Below are 18,511 nucleotides of genomic sequence, written 5' to 3'. Positions count from 1 at the left end.
AAAATGATGCCACCTTGCTTGGGTCACCTCAAAGCTTCATTCCGCCTCTGAATAATCATTGTGGCTTTAACTGAGAAAGCAAAGTCGTGCCCGCTTCTACTTGAAGTTCTTCTGTTGGTTTGAGGGAACCACTATACTTCTTTTTAGCTTAGGGGCTTGAGGCATCCCAGGAAAGGCAGCCGATGCCCTCTTTCTTCTTAAACCCAAGATTCTAGGAGAGAAAACCTGTCCTCCCGAAAGACTCGACTCCCTCAAGCCAACCAGAGAACTCCCTGGTATCGAGTTGTCCCATGCCAAGGATGTCACCATGGCCTTGCCTACAGGTTCAGACTTCTATAAGAAAGCAAAGGGCTTGGGCCCTTCGTCCTCAGCTCACCTGTAGGCCGATCCAAACTCATGCAATCTCAACCCAAAGCCAAAAGTTTGGGGCTGGAGTTGAGTGACCCCCTCTGGCAGCTGGAAGTCATAGCACCAGGTTTCTCTGGGTCCCGAGGCCTTTGGCTGGTGTAGAGATGCCCGAGAGTTGCCAGAAGCCACACTGGCTGCAGTGACAGCAGCCCTGGCCAGCCTTACCTGCTCTCCCTTTCCGCCGCTGCTCTTCTTCTTGCTCGGTCAGGTACTCCCCAGTCTGATACTTTCTGCTCTTCTGCCTTCTCCGTTTCTTCCTCTTCACCAGGCCCTCCTCTTCATCTTCCTCCTCCTCTTCATTGGTGTCCCACATTTGCCGGGCAGCCTCTGTCCTCCAGGGCATTTCTCGGGCTCGCCACAAGTGTCTGCGGCCCTGGCTCAGCAAAGTCTTGTCCTGGGCATGATGGCTGCGATACTGGGTGTCCCGCTGAGTCTTTCTGACCTTTCGACGCTTAGCTGGGGTGGGGGCCACCTCCTCTTCCTCTTCTGTGGGGAAGACTTCTTGGCTTCCCATGTCACTGTCTGCCATACCAGCAAAGGAGCTACAGATGCTTCCTGTGGACAGGATGCACAGAGGACGGTCAGGTACCTCCTCAAAGGAGAAAGTATGGTGTCGAAGCGAGTGCCCTGGACTAGGAGTTTGAAGGTCTGGGTTCAAGTTCAGGCTCTGCCAGTTATTAGCTGTACACTTTGAGAAAGTTCCTTCACTGCGGTTTCCTGATTTATAAAACGGGGATACAGTTCTCCCCTTATGGAATGCACAGGGCTGTTTTGAAGCTCAAATGAGATCTTTCACCTGTAAGTGCTTTAGAGAGTCTGATATACCAGACAACTATCAAGTATTAAACAAACACACACATCCTTACGCATCCACGTTACTGTGTCACTTGAATTCACTCCACAAACTCTTGCTTAGTACTTAAGAGGCACCAAGCATTATGTGAGGGGCAGAAGAGGGCCAAAGGCTCCTGGTGTTTGAGAAATCGGGGTCTAGAAGAGGTCAAGGGAGGGCTGAGGGCTCCCCAGCCCTTGCTCACTCTGTGACACCACCAATCTCAGGGACAGAGCCACCCTGGACAAGCAGAATCATCACAAAAGGAAGAGTCTCAGGAAAAGCGAAGCCAGCAGTCCCTTTCCTATGAAACAGCCTGGCTGAGTCATGCCCAAATGTGCCCAGCCAGGCCCTCTTCCCTTAAATTGACCCCACCTCCTCCTGAGTTGCCAAGAGCTCAGGGGTGGAGCTTTCTCATGGCACCTCCCCACACCATGCTGCAGCTGTCCCTCACCACTGGGCAGGCTCTTCCCCCTTCTCTCCCAACCAGCAGGGGATGGATGGCACCTTTCTGGCCCGCCTCAGCCAACTTGCCAAGAGACCATTTTCTCTCCCCACTCTTTCCTCCAACTCTGCTAACAACAGAAGTCCAATCCTAAATTGGCCCAGTTTCGCACTACAGGAGATCTGACACCTTCCTCGGAAACAGCTGTGAGACATTGCCATCTTTCTCCCAAGGCCCAGCTATTAACTCGACAATCGACAGACCCAAGCAAGGTCAGCAGAAGAAAGAAATGGTTCGAGGCAAACAGAACAGCCCTTGACCAAAGCTTCGAGTCAGTCAGACCATGTAAAGACAGCAAACAACCAGCGATCTTTCCATTGTATAGACCAGGCAGGGAACGAAGTGTTCTGGTTAATCTAACATTCTGGTTAACACAGAATCACCATAGAGATCACCAATTTCCAAAGAATCAAATGCAGTATGGCGTGTTTAACACTAAAATGGGACTGGCTATAACGTAATCACTCTTTGATTGATTCAGAATTTTGCGAGGCCTCCAGGCCATCATTACGAGCCCCAATTACCACCACCGCACTCGCCATGTGTGGAGGTGCCAGTTAATAGAATGTCAGACAACTGAGTTTACCCTGCGCCCTGCCTCCCCATTCTGTCCAATTTGCATGGAAATCTGGGCAAACCTAGGCCACCACCTCTAGCCCTGTGCACCAACACGGAGGCTCACAGAAGGCAGTGGGGACAGGAAAGGGCTATTTTTTCTAGCCCCTGGGGGTTGACTGATACAAACTCAGGGGGCCAAATGTGATTCTGCTGGCCCTAATGAATCAATGAATGACCTTTCCAATTTTGATGATGCCGGTCACAACGGGCAGTAAGACCGAGACCCAAAGGTTAAATGTCTGTGCCTGAGATTGGCCCTAAATCACAAGATGCCAAAACATGGAGGAGAACCAGCTTTCTTGAATGGAACAGGACTTTCCTCTTTCTCCCACTGGGTCCCAGTGAGATGTCAAATCCCTGCTCTGAAAAGTTAAATAGCCTTAAAATCATGGGCAATGCCCCCTATCCCCACCCAGGGCTCACTTGTCTCTGCACGGAGCTAGCCATCTTGGCACAGTGAACTCAATTCCCAGCACTCCACCTGGACCAATGGCAAAGCGCTCAACCAGATTGCTGCCTCTTTTTTTGTAGGCGATCCCAAGAGGGGCCATTGCCTTAGTCTCACTCACCAGACTGACTGCGCGTCCGGGTGCTCAGAACCACAGGGATGAAGTCACGGAAACTGCTCTTTGCTTTCTTTTCCAAGGAACCTGGAGGAATGTGTGATTTCAGGGCAGAAGGCAGAAATATCACAGATTCTAAAAACCAGGAAGCCTACCTGAGAGGTTCAGGTGGCAAAAATCAAGCGAGGGTTTGCGTTTACCCCGTGGTTACCCTGGGTTGCACTGATTAGCTCCCTTTACGCTGCTATCGCATGTGTACCTCTTGTAGAGAATGAGTATTTCCCAGTAGTTTTTGAAAACTGGGAATCTGGTCACTTTTGCTGACACCACAGAAGGCAGCACACAGTATCGATTCGACAGCATGCCAGAAAGGAGGCCCGGCCACCCGTGCGACTCTGAGGCTGCCGCGTCTCAACAAAGTTATAACTGAGCTGGAGCAGGTCCCAGAGAAGGGCAACCTCAATGAATCTTAGAGGACTGAGCAAGGCGGGAAGATGGGAGCAGGGAGCAGTGAACAGAGCAAAACTGCCATATAAGAGCAGACTAGAAGAGACAGGTCGTGTCAGATGGGCGAGACCATGAACACGGACTACTCTGGTCAGGAACGCTTGGGAATCTCTCCCTGATGAGGGTGCGGAGGAACTATTTGTGGCAGAGTGCACAGGTTAAGCACACACACTCCCCCACACCCCCAACACCCTGTGTGTTCCTGAATGGTGATAAAGGTTAAGAACTTCTCAAAACCCTTCTAGCTGGCTAGCTAGCTATTTAATTTCATCTCTTTAGAATGGGAGTTTTCCAATATTCTCAAAGGGAGAGAAAACAGTGTCATGAAACCCCCATCCTGTTTTTGTCTAAATCCTCCTTAAGCCTGTTTCTTCTCTGAGCCTAGACCCACTGCAGGGAAATGGGTTGGCTACTCTCCTGTAGGACCCACATTTGTCTTTCTGAAAACCACCTCCTTCGGCCTTCAGAGTGTGCCTTATTCTAGCACCCAGGGAGAGCAGAATGAGCCCCTGCTCCTCCTCCCTTGCCTCAGCCTCCAGAGGTGTCAATCATACCTCCTTTCCCAAGTGAAGAAGTCTCACCTTCCCAGTCAGTATCTGACCCCCTGTCCCATCACCACCGTGCCACAGGCATCCTCTCAGCCTACCTTCCTCGTGGCCCTCGGCTCGTTTTCCTGGAGACTGGGACTCCAGCTTTGTTGGCTTCCGGTGCTTGTGCTTTCCCCTGACTCCATTGTGCTCTTTACCTGAATCTGAAGCCCCCCTGGGGCTTTTCTTGGTGGGTTCCTGGGGGTCACTGGGCGGCTTCCGGCCCTGTGGAGAGTTAGAGAGAGTCAGGTCTGAGGTCAGTTTTGCTTCATAAGAACGCTTTCTCGGGGTTGAGCCACATGTCCCGTTTCTGACACGTGGACATGAGCCACCCGGGGTAGGGGACCCAGGGGCAGGGCCCGCCAAGTGCTGCCTTCCACAGTGGGCTCCAGGGGCTCTTCTGGATTGAATCCAGTACCCTGGCTAATCCCCAAAGGCATCCATACCCCATCACTTTACAGAGGTCTAGAGAGTCTGCATTCGTAAGCTATTGAATAAACACCCAAAGTCATTTTAAAAGGTGCAAACTCAGGCCCCATACTCTCTATATCCAAACACCAATGGAGAGACGGGCATTAAACAAAATGCCTCTTCTGCAAGTTGGGTGACTACATTGTTCAAATAACTTTACTGTGAATGGTATTGACACCAACAACAGAAAATAATTCCCAGTACGGGCCAACTCAAGAAAAATTGTCTATTTTCACATGCAAATTAATACCAGAAAATAGATTCAACTAAGGAAAGAAGAAAAACACGAGACAGAAGCAATTCAAACCTCCCTATACTTATGAGACACAATGAAAAGGCCCAGGCATTAATAATACCACTTTATACTCTGCAGCACTTTCAACTTTTCAAAATGCTCTCATCTCTGTTATTTGACTGTATCCTCCCAACAACCCTGAGAGGAGAATCTAATATCATCCCCACCGAACAGGTGAGGAAACTGAAGCTCCAAGACAACAGGTTGAATGATTTGTCCAGGTCAACGCACAGCCCAATGTGTCTACTTGCTCAGGGGCTGCTACTTACCAGGCCACCCTGCAGGCTAGCCTAGTTGTGTTTGCAGTGACAAAGACACAGAGCAGGGACTAGGCTCCTGGTCCCCAGCCTATGCCTCTTGGCATCAGCTCTCACTACCTCTCCTCCCCTACTCGTGTTTGGCTGCTTCCACTCAGCCCCTCACGCCTACTGCCTGGTGCATCCGAGAGGCACAATGGCTGTGTCCACACACTGCAAGGGCACTCTCAGCCTAGCAGCCATGTATTCTCATAAGCTTTGAGGTCCCTCCAAGCAACCAAACAAGAAATAGGGCAATGTAGGGATTTCCAGTATTCTAGGATCCAGGGAGTGCAGAATAAGCAAAACATTTGAACAACAAAAGCAGGTACTAGGAGGAAAAGAAGAGCTAACCTGCATGAGTTGTTTTTCCCCTAAGCAGACCCACACCTCACCTTCTAGAATGTTATCACTGTCTAGCTCCAGCTGAGGGGATAGCAGATATCTAATGCAACATTTTCAGGGATGGGAGCGTATCTCAATTCTCCAGGGACAGGGAGTCACCACTACCCATCAAATCCTGGGGACTCCCCCACCCCATGAACTCCTCCTGCTTCTCATTCAGCAGAGGGCTGAGCTGCAAATTCAAGTTCAGTTTCCCCCTTTGCTTGCTGCCAGTTCCTACAAACCAAACTGTTAGGAGAAGGAAAGAACTGGAGAGGAAAGAGGAAGATGTGGAACTGCTGCTTCAAATCTGACCTTCAGGTATGGCCAAGAGAAAAACTATTTTTAAGTCATGGGGAATAAAGTCAAACACACATAAATTTGAACATGTCCTATTTACTTCTGAATATCATTTTTAGCTGGCTCTTTCAAGTACAGATCATTAACTTTTACTTCCTAAGATAGACAAAAACAAGTAAAACAGAACATCCAGAAGGGATTTCTGTCTGCATCTTCCTGCCAGGGCAGCACTGAAAGTAAAAATATATTACATTCTCCAACTTATGCAAAAAGTTGGGAGAATAGGGAGGCCACCCGAGATGAATGTTCCGGTTAACAGAGTTTTGAAATATTTTCCAAAGAACTTTCCAAAGAATGAGAAGACAATAAAATATGCCCAGCACCAAATGAAGCTCTCTTTGCCAATGATTCAGAAAGAAGGCCCTTTAGGATCCTGAGAGGCCTTGGGCAGGTGGTGCAGGCGACAGGAAACTGTTCTGATTCTTGGCCATGACCTGAAAGGGGCTGTTTGGAATGAACCCCTGATCTAAGTTTGCTGATCAATGCTTTCCTTCTCAGGAAAATGGAACATAACAAAAGAAAGAGGTAAGTTATTTTAATATTTGCTATACTCAAAAATGCACATTTACTAAATTGTTACAGGTAGTCACAAAGGGCTGCTTCTAGGCCCTTGATCCTGTAACTTTATTCTCTGCCCTCTGCATCTGTCAGTGGACATAATGAACTGTTAATCTAATGTAGGAAGGGGTAGTGCTTGCCTGTCATCTGCAAGACATAAGCTCCATGAGGGCAGGGACCACATCTATTTTGTTTGTAATCCTAACAATAACAGCAGCAGCCACTAATACTAACTGAGCACTTGCCATGCACCAGGTACTGTTCTGAGCACTTATCTTTATTGTTTTTGAGACAGGGTCTCACTCCATCATCCAGGCTAGAGTGCAGCGGCATCATCATAGTTCACTGTAACTGCAAACTCCCGGACTCAAGCGATCCTCCTGTCTCAGCATCCTGAGTAGCTGGGACTACAGGCATGCGCCACCTCGCCTGGCTAATTTTTAAAAACTTTTTTGTAGAGATTGGGTCTCACTATGTTGCTCAGGCTGGTCTTGAAGTCCTGGCCTCAAGCGATCCTCCTGCCTTGAACCCCCAAAATGCTGGGATTACAGGTATTAGCTACCATGACTGGCCTACTCCTTTTTTTTTTAACAATAGCTTTATTGAGATACAATTTATTCTGATATACCATGCAATTCACTTATTTAAGCATACAATTCAATTGTTATTAGTGCAGTCACAGAGTAGTGCAACTATCACACTTATCTAGTTCCAGAACGTTTCCATCACCCCAAATGGAAACCCTGTACCCATTAAGCAGTCACTTCCCAATTACCCCATCCTCCCCAGCCCTAGGCAACCACCAGTCTACTTTCTGTCTCTATGGATTTGCCTATTCTGGACATTTCACATCATCATCTAATTTAATCTTCACAACAGCTCTATGAGTGGGTACTATTATTGTCTCACCTACAGATGAGGAAGCTGAGGGCCAGAGAAGTTAAGTAGCTTGACCAATATCACACAGCTAGGAAGAGGTGGGGCCACAATTCAAACTTGGGCTCTATGCCTGGCTCCATACCACCCTCCTAAAGATAGATCCCCACTGCCTGAGAGGGACTGGCATATAGTAACCATTCAGCAAACACTTGCTAAACACTCAGTGAAACAGTCCTATAGAAGGAGAGTGAGAGAAAGTGTGGCAAAGCTGAAGCCAAAGGGACGGAGTTTGAGTTACAGCTCTGCCATTTGGTAAGTCTGTAACTTTGGGTAACTTATCCTGAGCCTCGGTTTCCTTCATTTTCTCACCTGGAAATTGGGTGTAGCATTCACCTCAGATAGTTACTGTAAGGACTAAATCAGACAACATATATAGAAAGCACTTGACATATAGTAGGGGTTCATCAAATGATAGCAACTCTCATGACGTGAATTATTACCGTTCTTATTACCACCAAGGGCAGATTGCAGTTACCAGACCAAATGTTACTTTCTGTACTATGTCATGATCCATGTTCCTATTTTGTGTGTCTCTGACATACACGCATGGTTGTGAGGTCACTGGATAAAACCCACCCCAACTCTTTCCCAGGGGTTCTTAACCTGGAGTCCCTGGGTGGGCTTTAGGGAAGGGGGTGGGTCCATGAACCCCCTGAAATTATCGGCAAAATTCTGAGGACAGGGTCCATAGCTCTCATCAGCTTTCCAAAGCGGTCTATGATCCAAAAAAGACTAAGAACTTATGCCACAAACACTGTACTCTGGCTAGAAATCTGTTCCTTAGTATATATCAACATCTGATTTGAAGGCTTGTTAACCAAACTTCAAATTATTCCACATTTGAGCAAGCCCTATCCTCAACTGTCTTAAGACTCTCCTGGGATCACCAGTGGCCTCCAGACCCCTTCTGGAGGACCAATGGATTCGAGTCCGATGTTCCTGGCCAATCTTTTTGCCTAGAACTCTGCCGCCATCTGGAGCCTATTAAGAACCAAGATCCAGATGCCCACCTGCCTTGCACGCCACGTTCCCAATGGGCCAAAGCCCAAAGCATTTGAGGGAGTAGGAAACTGGTGGGTTAGCCCCGAAGCCAAATTGGCTGTGACCTCACCAAACTCCAAGCAAATCCTAAGCAGTCTCCTCCCACAGCCCCCTGCAGTGGTGCAAGGAATGACCCTGTCAAAGGCCCCTTCCCTCCCGAGTCCCCAAGTTCTCAAGGCCAGTGCTCATCTCAGCAAAGGAAAAGGAAGAATGGTTATTCAGGGAAGAAAGAGCCTGTTATTAATTGATTTCCCTCACCAATACCTTCTTCTGCTTTCCAACCTCATCTGGGACAATGGCTTCCTTAGCCCCAGGGACGGAATCATTTCCCACATCCGATACTAAAACACTGTATAGAGAAAATATGACTTAGAAAGGGGACAGCAGGTCATTATTCACTTTAGAAAAGCCTTGCAATCAGTTCAGTTCACACAGCTACTCAAGAACACTGTGCCACGAAGGAGGGTCACAGGAGGTTACCATCTGCAGCGTGAGGCAGACCAGCAGCGTCTGGGCGCCACCCTCGACCTTAGCCTGGCACTCACCTTTGGTCTGTGGGAACTCCGGACTACGGGCTTGGTTTGTGGTTGCTGCTCCTGCTGCTCCTGCTGCTGCTGCTGCTGCTGCTGCTGCTGCTGCTGCTGCTGCTGCTGCTGCTTCTGCTGCTTCTGCTGCTCTTCGTCTTCCTTCTCTTTGCCACACTTCATCTTCTTGGGTAGCAGAGATTCGGTCACATCATCTGGCTGCCACTTGTTCTTGCAAGCAAAGACCCCTACACTTTCCTGTTTAACTCGAGCCTGCCCGGCCTTACCCCGAACTTCAGTTTGGCCCCTCTGGGGAGCTGCTGGGAGGCCATCGGCCCGGAAGCAGGTGGCTAAATTGAAGACCACGTCACCATCCACTTTCTCCATTTTCACCCGCCCCAGATCCACCTGGCTTCCAAGCTGTGAAAGCTCTGTGCTGGAGCCCCTCTTGCTGCTCGGAACCACATCCAAGATGAGTTCCTTGGGGTGGCTGTCATGAGGTAGCAAAGGCAGCTCAGGCATCTTGCGCAGGTTCTCGGGGGTGGCCAGGACCAGCTCATGGGACATATAGGTAGCTAGCACTTGGTTCTTAGGCTTTGTGTCTCCTGCCAGCTTCACGCCACAAGCTCCCTGGGGGCTTTCCATCTTAGGAGTGCTATCAGAGCAGAGCTGGCTCTCTGATTCCTCAGGGCCCTGATTTACTCGAATGTCCCCACTGCTAGGCTGAACAGACAGTGCCAGGGTCCCTGTCTGAGGGCTGAGGGTCAGGAGGACAGGGTTGACTTGTTCTTCATAAGGCTTGGCAGCAATCCGGCAAGTTTTGTTCTTTGTGACAGTGTCCTGCTCTGGAGGAAAGGGGCCCCCAGGCCGTGGCTGCCCCTCAGGAAGTCCGTGCACGGCTTCACTGGAGCCAAGAGATGGCACACCAGAAAACTCAGAAATGACGCTGGTGGGCCTAATGGGCACCCCCTGGCTGGGGGTCAGCTGCCCGGCACTGGAAATGCCAATGGAAAGCAGAGATGTAGGGTGGTATGGTGACCAGCCAACAGGCAGGACCTGGGTGCTGGTGGGTTTCCCATTGACTGAACACCGTGGATAAATATTTGCCGGCCCAGTGGGTTTCCACAAAGAAAGCTCCTTAGTTTGACACCCCGGCAGCCCAGGGGCGATGCGGGCTGGGGTATATCGTTTGACTGTGCTTGGCTGTCCCTCAGCACCAGCCTGGTTGCCCTTCTTGCCACATGTGGCACCAGTGCTCTTAGGCTCTCCTTGATCAATGATGGAGATGGGCTCTTGCTTGGGGAGATGGCGGGGGTCACGGTTGGGACCCAGGTTGGTGTCTTTGTTCAGCAGCAGGGATGCAGGCACTGGGTTGGCCACTCCCACATAAGTGCCAGGAATGGTGCTGATCAGCGCAGTTGAGTTTTTCACCCAGGTGCTTGGGTCTCCGTTCCTCACAATCTCGGGAAAGATGACAAAAGGTGAGGAGGTGGAGCCCAGGCAGGAGGTGACACTGCTGCCGGCAGCCTGGGTTGTACGCTGAGACCTAGACAGGACCGTGGAGAGGAGGGCCTTGCTGCTGGTGTGCACAGGCGTCAACACGGGCATGGGGGGCGTCTTGCGCTGGTTCGGCAATGGAAGCTTCTGGCGGTTGGACTTAGAGGAGAGATCAAGGGGCATCTCACTGCACTCAGGTGGAGAGGCCATCTCTCGCTCCAGCTGTGGAGGTGACTTGAGGGGAGAGAAGGTAACAGAAGTCCCTTCTGTTTGCTGCTCAGTGCCACCTGGCATCTTGGCGGGGTGCAGTGGGGCTGAGCTCCCGCTGGGGGCTGGCAGCAAAGGCTGTGGAGTTGGAAGCACCTTGGCAGACGCAGTGGCGAGAGAGGTATCTGCCAAAGGCCCGGAGACCCCATCGGGTGCAGGCTGGGTGGTGGTGCTGCCGGACGGGGAAGTGGAGGGGAGCCTGTTCACCTCCAGGGAGACCAGCTTCGAATCTGAAGTCAGAGGCCGGGCCACAGAAAATGCATATGGGTAAGACCGGAGCTCTGGGGAGGCCAGCACACCCGGGAGACACCTGTCCTGCAGGTAGGATGGCAGGACAGGGAGTGTGAGAGTGGAGGAGACCCCCAGGGTGGTTGGCAGTGTGGCCACACTGAGCGGCTGCCCACAGCTCGGAGGTGGGATATATACCAGCGGCTGGCTCGGGGTTAGCACTGTCCCTGGCTGAAAGGACAGAGGGACTTTTTGCATAGCTGGTGCCTGAGCTGCAGGAAAACACACTCGACTCAAACTGAAAGAGGCCGGGATGGGTGCAGAGGTGGGAATGGCAGTTGGTGTGGCAGCAGGCATGGGCGTGGGGGCTGGAGTAAAGATTGGGGCCGGGGTGGGTGCAGGCACCGGTGTGGGAGCGAAGGCAGGGATGAGGGTAGGGGTAGAAGGTGGACCAGAAGATGGGGTCGGGGTGGGCATCGGCACGGATGGGGGTGCGGGAGCCGCTGGAGGTGTAGATGCCGGCAGGGGAGCCAGAACCGGAGTGGGGACAGGAGTGAGGACCAAGGTTGGAGCTGAAGGGGGCACGGGAGCCTGGATCAGAGCCAAGGGAGGAGCTGAAACTGGGACTGAGAGGGGTGCAGGAGCTGGAGCCGACAGGGGAACCGGGCCCGAGGGGGGAGCAGAAGCTGGCACGGGCACCAAGACCGAGGCCGAAACCGAAAGGGGGCTCGAGTCAGAGATGAGTGTGGGCACTGATGGTGGCGCTGGCGCCAGAGCAGGGACTGGTGCTAAGGGAGGGGAAGGATCTGGAACCGAAGTGGCAACCTGGACTGGAACGAGCCCAGAATGGGGCACGGAGGCAGGGACAGAGAGGGGAACCTGGAATGGATCCGGAACAGATTGGGGGACAGAGGCCGAACCCGGTGCAGGGGGACAGATGGGAGCTGGCAGCTGACTGAAGTTAGTGGTAACCAGAGGCAGGGTCCCCTCCACGGGGACTCCAGTTCCCAGAGTTGCCAAAATGAAAGTATTCTTCTCTCCAACGCCATGCCTAGAGTCCAAAGCCTTTACCCCTGCCGGTGAGCAGTCAACCTGTTTGCTCATTTGGGTGTTGAGGGGAGTCCAGGAGCAGTCAGCCCTGCTGTTGCTGGCCTCGCTGCTGTCAGGAGCAGGAAGCTTGAGCCCGTCTCCTGGGCTGCTCAGTGGCACCAAGAGGCCCTCAGCCTCTGCCACATTTCCAGCATAGTCCATTTTCGGCTGGGGGTCGTCAGGCTTGTCTTCTGACTTGTGCCCAAGTTTTTCTGTTGCACTGCCATCTGAATCTGCCCCCCGGGCATTGCTGCCACTTCCAACTGCCGTGAGCTCCACCTGCAATGACAGAACAGCACACATGTCTTAGCTAGTTCCCTGTGGATGGTGCAAATGTCCTGAGGCCCCCAAGAGGCAACTGCAGCTCGACCAACCACATCTCGGCAGAAGCAAAGGGCAGTCCCCCCTTTGCCAAGTCCTGGGAGGTACCCTGTCCCTTCCTGCCCCCTTCTTGGGATGACAGGCTGGGCACATCTCCCGGGCAGCTCAGCTCCACCCTTTGGCAGGCAGTACGTAGCTCCACATGGCCCCTTACCTTGGAAAAACTGCTGCTGACACAAAACTCCTGAGATCCAAAGTGCTGGCAGTCACCTGTTGTGCACTCCTCATCAGAAAGAGGTGCTCTTCTAGCATGGAAGACACAACCAGAGAAGGGACATGAGGCCCACTCTTTGAGCCATCACCACCTTCCCCAGAATGCCCATACCTGCCTGGGTTCCCATAAAACCTTCCTGTCTCGCTTCCCTTGGTGGTTTGGGGGGATCATGGGGTCTAGGTTGCAAAGTGGAGCCTCTACACTCAGCTTTGCAAGTTCGGGCCAAGGAGCCCAATCTGACTAGTCTCCTCCCCCCTCCCTTTGGGCTGTTTATCCCAGGTTCTTGCCAGGAGTGTGGCAAACACCCCAGCACCTTCACCTTTTCCCCAGAGCTTACCCGTCGGGGTCACCATCCAGGATGTACAGGGCATTGGCTGAAAGGGAGAGAGACAGGAACCACTAAAGGCCTCAAAAGGCATGCAAACCGTTTTTCTTTTCAATACAATCTTATTTTAAGTCTATAAGGGAAGCTGGCTGAAAGTGCCATATGGACAATCCTTTTCTAAAACAAATAACCACCCTCATTGTGTTTTCAGGTCTAGTCTAAATCTGAATCACGTTTATTAGCACAGGTAATGATACTGCTTTGAGGCCACCAGGTCACTGGGTACTGACTACTTCTTTCCTTCTAGGGGACATCTCCCCCTTTTCTAGAGTTCCAACCAGCATCCTCCCTTCTACCTTCCTTCTATCCTTGCCTGCATCCCATTCCCTGCAAGCGCTCCACACCCTCCTTGGCCTCCTAGCACCAGCACACTCTCTCCCATCCCAAAGGGAGCTCCTCAAGGCCACAGACTCCAAATTCAGGTTGGTGTAGCCCAGAGAAAAGGGCTCAAGGCCAGTGAGCTGGGTTCCAAAGGAGGAAAACTCAACTGCATCGCCACCTGCTCAAAAGTCCTTTCCAAATTGCAGGTAAGAATCTTAGAAAATGGTCTATCTAGCCAAAAAAAAAAAAAAGAGTCAGACTGGGAGGGTGAAGTTTGGTGTTTTAAGTAAGGCGAGAACTACTGCCCTCTGCCTTAGGGAGGAGACCCCCTGGGCAGGAGCCTGAGGTGGGAGCGGCTGAGGAGGAGGTTTGGGTTAAGGAATAAAGCTCCAACATAAACACTGTGTTTGCTGCACAGGCAAAGTATAGGACTGCTCTGCGTGCCCCTGGGGAAACAGGCTGTGCTTGGGGTCACTCCCCTGGGGTCCCACTGCTTCTTCAGAGCCTCACCCCAGCTCCTGAAGACAGCCACAGGAGATGCCGGCTCCCACCTCACCAGCCACCCTAGCCAAAGGCCAGTCAGGGTGCCCGAGCCAACACCACCGACATGGGGCAAAGCCCTGCTAACTCCCTCCTTCCCGCTGAAAAGGGGACTCCAAAATTGTACCTGGAGCAAGAGAAGCCAAAAAGGTAAGGGGAGGCACCACAGGCCTCTCCCCAGCTTTTCGGAGCTCCAGAAGGGGCTAACCAAGGGGGAAAGGCTTGTTCCCTTTAAAAGGCAGCCAGGCTGGCAGAAGTAGGAGGGTTCCACTGCTGGAAATGACTGTTGGTGACAAACAGAAATGATTGTAAGGAGAGGCAAGGGCTTTAGATGTAGTCAGGGGGTCTGGAGGAAGGGAGGGCCCAAGGGAAAGGGAAAACACTTTTCACATCAACTCCTGAGAGACCAGAAAAGCAGGACCTATACCTAGCCTTGGGCTGGGGAAGTGTGTTCCGACTAGACTTGCCGGGGATGGTCTTGGGGGGAGGACGGTAGTGGCAGCAGTCCCCACTTCACCAACCCCACGTGGGAAGGCACTATTTATTTACATTCTCTCCTCTCCTGACCACACAAAAGGGAGTGAGCTGCATACTCGCTCCTCCCCTACCCCCGTGCTGGGCTCCCACCCCACCTGAAATTATACTTGAAAGCAGGAACCCTGTCCTCAAATGAAGCCACCAGAGAATGCAGAGCCAGGCAAAGCAACGGCAGTCCTGGCTACTCCAGGCATCTCCACGCCTGAGTGCCAGCCCTCGAGGCGCTGGGAAAATGTCCTACGGCCATGTTTCAAATCCTCTGAGGAGAGGGGTGTGCAGAGCTAAGCAAACATTAAATTGCTCCATTGAGAGAAAAGCCTGGGACAGGGATAACTTGCAGGGGAGGGGTCCTGGAGCGAGCTGGGTCAACTAGGCAGGGTTATGAGGGTACGGGGTAGGGATGCAGGGGCAGGAGGGAACAGGGGTCAAAGCAGGCTTCAATCAGGATGGAAAATCAATCCCGCTGTTTCTTCCCACCAGCGAGGTCACAGGGCTGTTATGCTCAAAGCTTTGTTGAACTTAAACCAGAAACAGCCATGACCTCTCAGGGGCTTTTTCCTAATTATTAAGGGCTAGCACCACTGTCAAACCAGACCTTTTTCAGTTCCCATTGAGCTCAGACTACTCATAAGAAAAATATACCACCAGCACACACCAGGCTCCTTACCTTCCAACCCCTGCAGACTTTTCCTGGCTCGAGTCTCACCACATCCCAAGACTGCCTTCATTCCACCCAAGGCCTTCCCCAAACATGCTGTGCTCTCTTATTGTCCCAGGGAAACACCAGCTCTCACCTCAAACTCCTACTTATCCCTCTAGCTCGAATGGCACTGCCTCTAAGAAGCCTTCCCTTATTTCCTCAGGAAATTGGTCATTCTTGCATCTAGACTCCCACAGGACCTATACATGCCACTCTAGAGCACTAACCACCAATGTACTATGAGTATTGGTTTGCTCTCTTAACACCTCTTTAAGAGTTAACCCCCAAGTACAGCATTATACCCCCAAATTTCTACGTTCTACACATTATAAAGGGCTGAGGAAGATGGTTTTTAAATAAAGTAAGATCACGTTTTGGAAATCAGCTGTGGCATGGCCTAGACTGCGGCAAGAAAGTGACAACAAAGGGCAGATGAGAACAGAAGTGATAACACTTAAAAGGTCATCTTAATCACTAGGCACATTTGGTCAGTTAGCATCCAAGAAAGGTCCAGAGGAGGCAAAATCAGGTTTCAAGCTCACTTCCTGCTGCGTTCTTGGCAAGGGAACGAACTGGTCCACTGGTTTTCTGAAGGCTCTAGTCCAGATCTCTGCATCAAAGTCTCAACTATTTATAATTAGATCAACATAACTTGCCAATGAATACTTACACAAATCAATACCACCACTCTGCCTTTCCCTAGATCATCTCTTAGTAATTATCTAAGGACATACCTCATATGCAAAGGAAAATACTTTTCTTCCTCAGCATCTGAGAGGAATTTTGTCTTATTTTCCTTGGTCTTGACTTTTGCATTCTGAATTTCAATTCCTTTTAAGTCCATCTCTAACTTGTTCCTCAGTGCAGACAACATTAAACCATCAGGCACTAATGGCTTAAGAAAATAAAAAGGTCTATTCTCCTAACCTTAACCTTGAACAAGTACACACTTCTCCAGTTAGGAACAGAAAAAGAAAGTAGATAAACACAAAGACATCCATTCCTTTTCCCTTCAAAACCACCAATATCCCTCTACAAGCACACACGCACTTCTAAGATTTACTCAAGATACATCATCAGCTCTTGAATCCCAGGAAAAGCCATGTCATTCTATGTTCTTAGTAATTTAACTGCTGTATTTGAATTTAAACAGTCAATGGATTCAAACAACAGCAAAACGCCAGCAAGCATGCCATGCCTTCTCCAAAGATGGAAGAGGCACTGCAGCCATCATACAGAGCTCTTTGGCCAAGGGTTATGAAAGTCAAATACGAATTTTGAAGGCCATTTTGAGTGCCCTTGGTATGGGGCATGATCAGGAAATGGCAGCTCATGGTCAACCAAATATTTTGGTGAAGAGAAAACTAAAAACACACACATCAAGCAAGCATCGCCAACTCTCGATATTGTATTAAAACTCTGTTAGACAGGCTCATCTTCCCTTGATGCTTCAGAAGGATCTCACTTCAAATCAGCATTAACCTCATGAGGCAAGAAAGCGATGACCACCAGAATGCCCACTACCAGTTCATAAAGCTGAATGATGAAACTGCCTTTCTTCCAGGCCTAGATCAAAGACCGAAAATATCTTACACGTATCCTCAAGCACCAAACTTTAAAGCAGGAAATAAAAACTGCAATCACCTGCGCTTCTCCTTACTCCACAATCTCACAGTTCTTAATAAGTAGACAAGTACTAGCTGGAAAAAGGTCATCTTTTGACCTCCTCACCTTCATCTGAACAGGGACAGCATGGCAGAGCAGGCCACTCACTCATCCCCATCCCATCTCAGGAACATTAAAAACAACCAAGGGTCTCCTCCCCAGGTTCCCTCCCCAGGCCCTATTGCATGCGGCCACCCCTCTGGTGACCAGGTATCACTCAATGGAGGGCCAGCAACAGCCACCTTCCCAGCCTCCTCACCTCTCTTCGTTGATGCCACACATGCGAATCCGGTCAGAACTGGTCCAGTTGTGCACGCCGCTGTAGAGCGGTGCTGTAGAGATCATGACAGCCACTCACCACCAGATAGGACCCTCTGTGGCCACTCCCCCTGGGGAAAAAGCCAGCACAATCAAAACTTGTAACAGGGACAGCTGCTTTAACCACTTTTTACACAGAAACGTTTTAATAAAGGTAATTATAGCATCGAAATGTTAAAGCAGTCTCTCTCACAAGCCAGCCTGCTATGGAAAATTAAGGTCCAAATGGGGAAGAGGGAGCGCCAGCCTTCTAGGAATCCATAGGTTTCAGGATGGAGATGAGGACACTGTTAATCACCTAGAGTGATTTTTAAATTATCGTAAAAGACAGATATGCTTGAGCGTTCGAGGAAATTCAATCTATTTCAGACAAATGAGATGACAGTATATTTTTCTACACATTTAACCTAACCAACTACAATTAGAGGGTTGTACCCACATATGAACAGTGCATTGAAAGACTACTGTGGGGATCTTTTTCTCGTCTACTCTGTAATCCATGGGTACCGAAGTATTTGAGTGACGTAGGCAATTTAAGCTCTCCAGAGGAAGCACACGCTTTTTTATAAGCCCTTCAAATATACTCTATTTTGACTTCAAGTTGGACATAATGCATATATATCTAACCTAGTTTAAAGATTCCCTCCAAATCAGGTGCGATAATCCTTGTACTCTGATCACCAACAAACAAACAAAAAACAATGTTCCATCAAGAACCACATGTTTCTGTCCTTGTCCCTTCCTATTAGTCTGTCATGCCCATGACCTACCACCCCCTTCACCACCCAATGTCCAGCTCTCACTGTTGACAACCAGGGCATGGTCAATTCACCTTCCAGAGAAAATGAGGCATCAAGAAAAAGAGCCTGTCTCGAGACCCTTGAACTCTTGAGTTAGCTTATTAGCTAAAATCCTTATTCATCAAAGCTCAACTGAACAGAGCCTTACGGTGATCAGAATTTTATGCTGTCCTCCATTTTCCAAAGAAGTAAATCACATTAAAATATAGTCACATCAGGGATTTGTTTCATTTGTCTTTTTGTTCAGTTTTCAGAAACTGTCCCCATTCAGCACAATATCACAATTTACTGAGCCTCTACCACATGCCAGCACTGTCGTAGGTACCAGGGATTTAATGATTAACAAAACAGACCAAAATCTCCGCCTGCATGGAGCTTATATCCTAGTGGGACGAGATGGACGATAAACACGTTAACTAATTCTGTGTCACAGCATGTTAGAAAGTGATACAACACAGGCTAAGGGGCATGGGGACAGTCAGGGGGGTGTGGGATGGGTTGGCTATAATTTGTAATAGGGTTATCAGGATAGGCCTTGCTGAGAAGGAGACATTTAAACAACCTGAGGGAGGCGAAGGAGTGAGCCATGTGGATATCTGGGGGAAGAGCATTCAAGGCAGAGGGAAGGGTGCGTGCCAGGGTCCTGAGCAGGAGGCTGCCCGCTAAGATGAAGAACAGCCA

The 18,511-nt window shown here is 50.2% G+C and overlaps 1 protein-coding gene across 5 annotated transcripts in view; it reads right to left on the bottom strand.

Annotated features, from left to right (window-relative positions):
- The window catches only part of BCORL1 (BCL6 corepressor like 1), a 42,710-nt gene extending 25,532 nt beyond the window's left edge, over positions 1-17,178 (bottom strand). For 2 of the 5 annotated variants that reach the window (XM_045538005.1, XM_045538006.1), the window contains exons 1-6: positions 16,972-17,178; positions 12,505-12,595; positions 8,910-12,248; positions 4,080-4,245; positions 2,933-3,013; positions 574-963 (exon numbers count right to left, since the gene is read on the bottom strand). In XM_045538005.1, coding sequence (XP_045393961.1) covers positions 574-963; positions 2,933-3,013; positions 4,080-4,245; positions 8,910-12,248; positions 12,505-12,595; positions 16,972-17,057 — 4,153 coding nt within the window. In that variant the 5' untranslated portion in view covers positions 17,058-17,178. Of the gene's footprint in view, positions 1-573; positions 964-2,932; positions 3,014-4,079; positions 4,246-8,909; positions 12,249-12,504; positions 12,596-12,901; positions 12,939-16,971 lie in introns of all 5 variants that reach the window. The other 3 variants (XM_045538007.1, XM_045538008.1, XM_045538009.1) reach the window with 3 other exon arrangements.
- Positions 17,179-18,511: the final 1,333 nt, after the last annotated feature.

The sequence above is a fragment of the Lemur catta genome, chromosome X (assembly GCF_020740605.2).
Source record: "Lemur catta isolate mLemCat1 chromosome X, mLemCat1.pri, whole genome shotgun sequence".
Taxonomy (NCBI): Eukaryota; Metazoa; Chordata; class Mammalia; order Primates; family Lemuridae; genus Lemur; species Lemur catta.
This window is presented reverse-complemented; position numbering and strand designations above follow the sequence as displayed.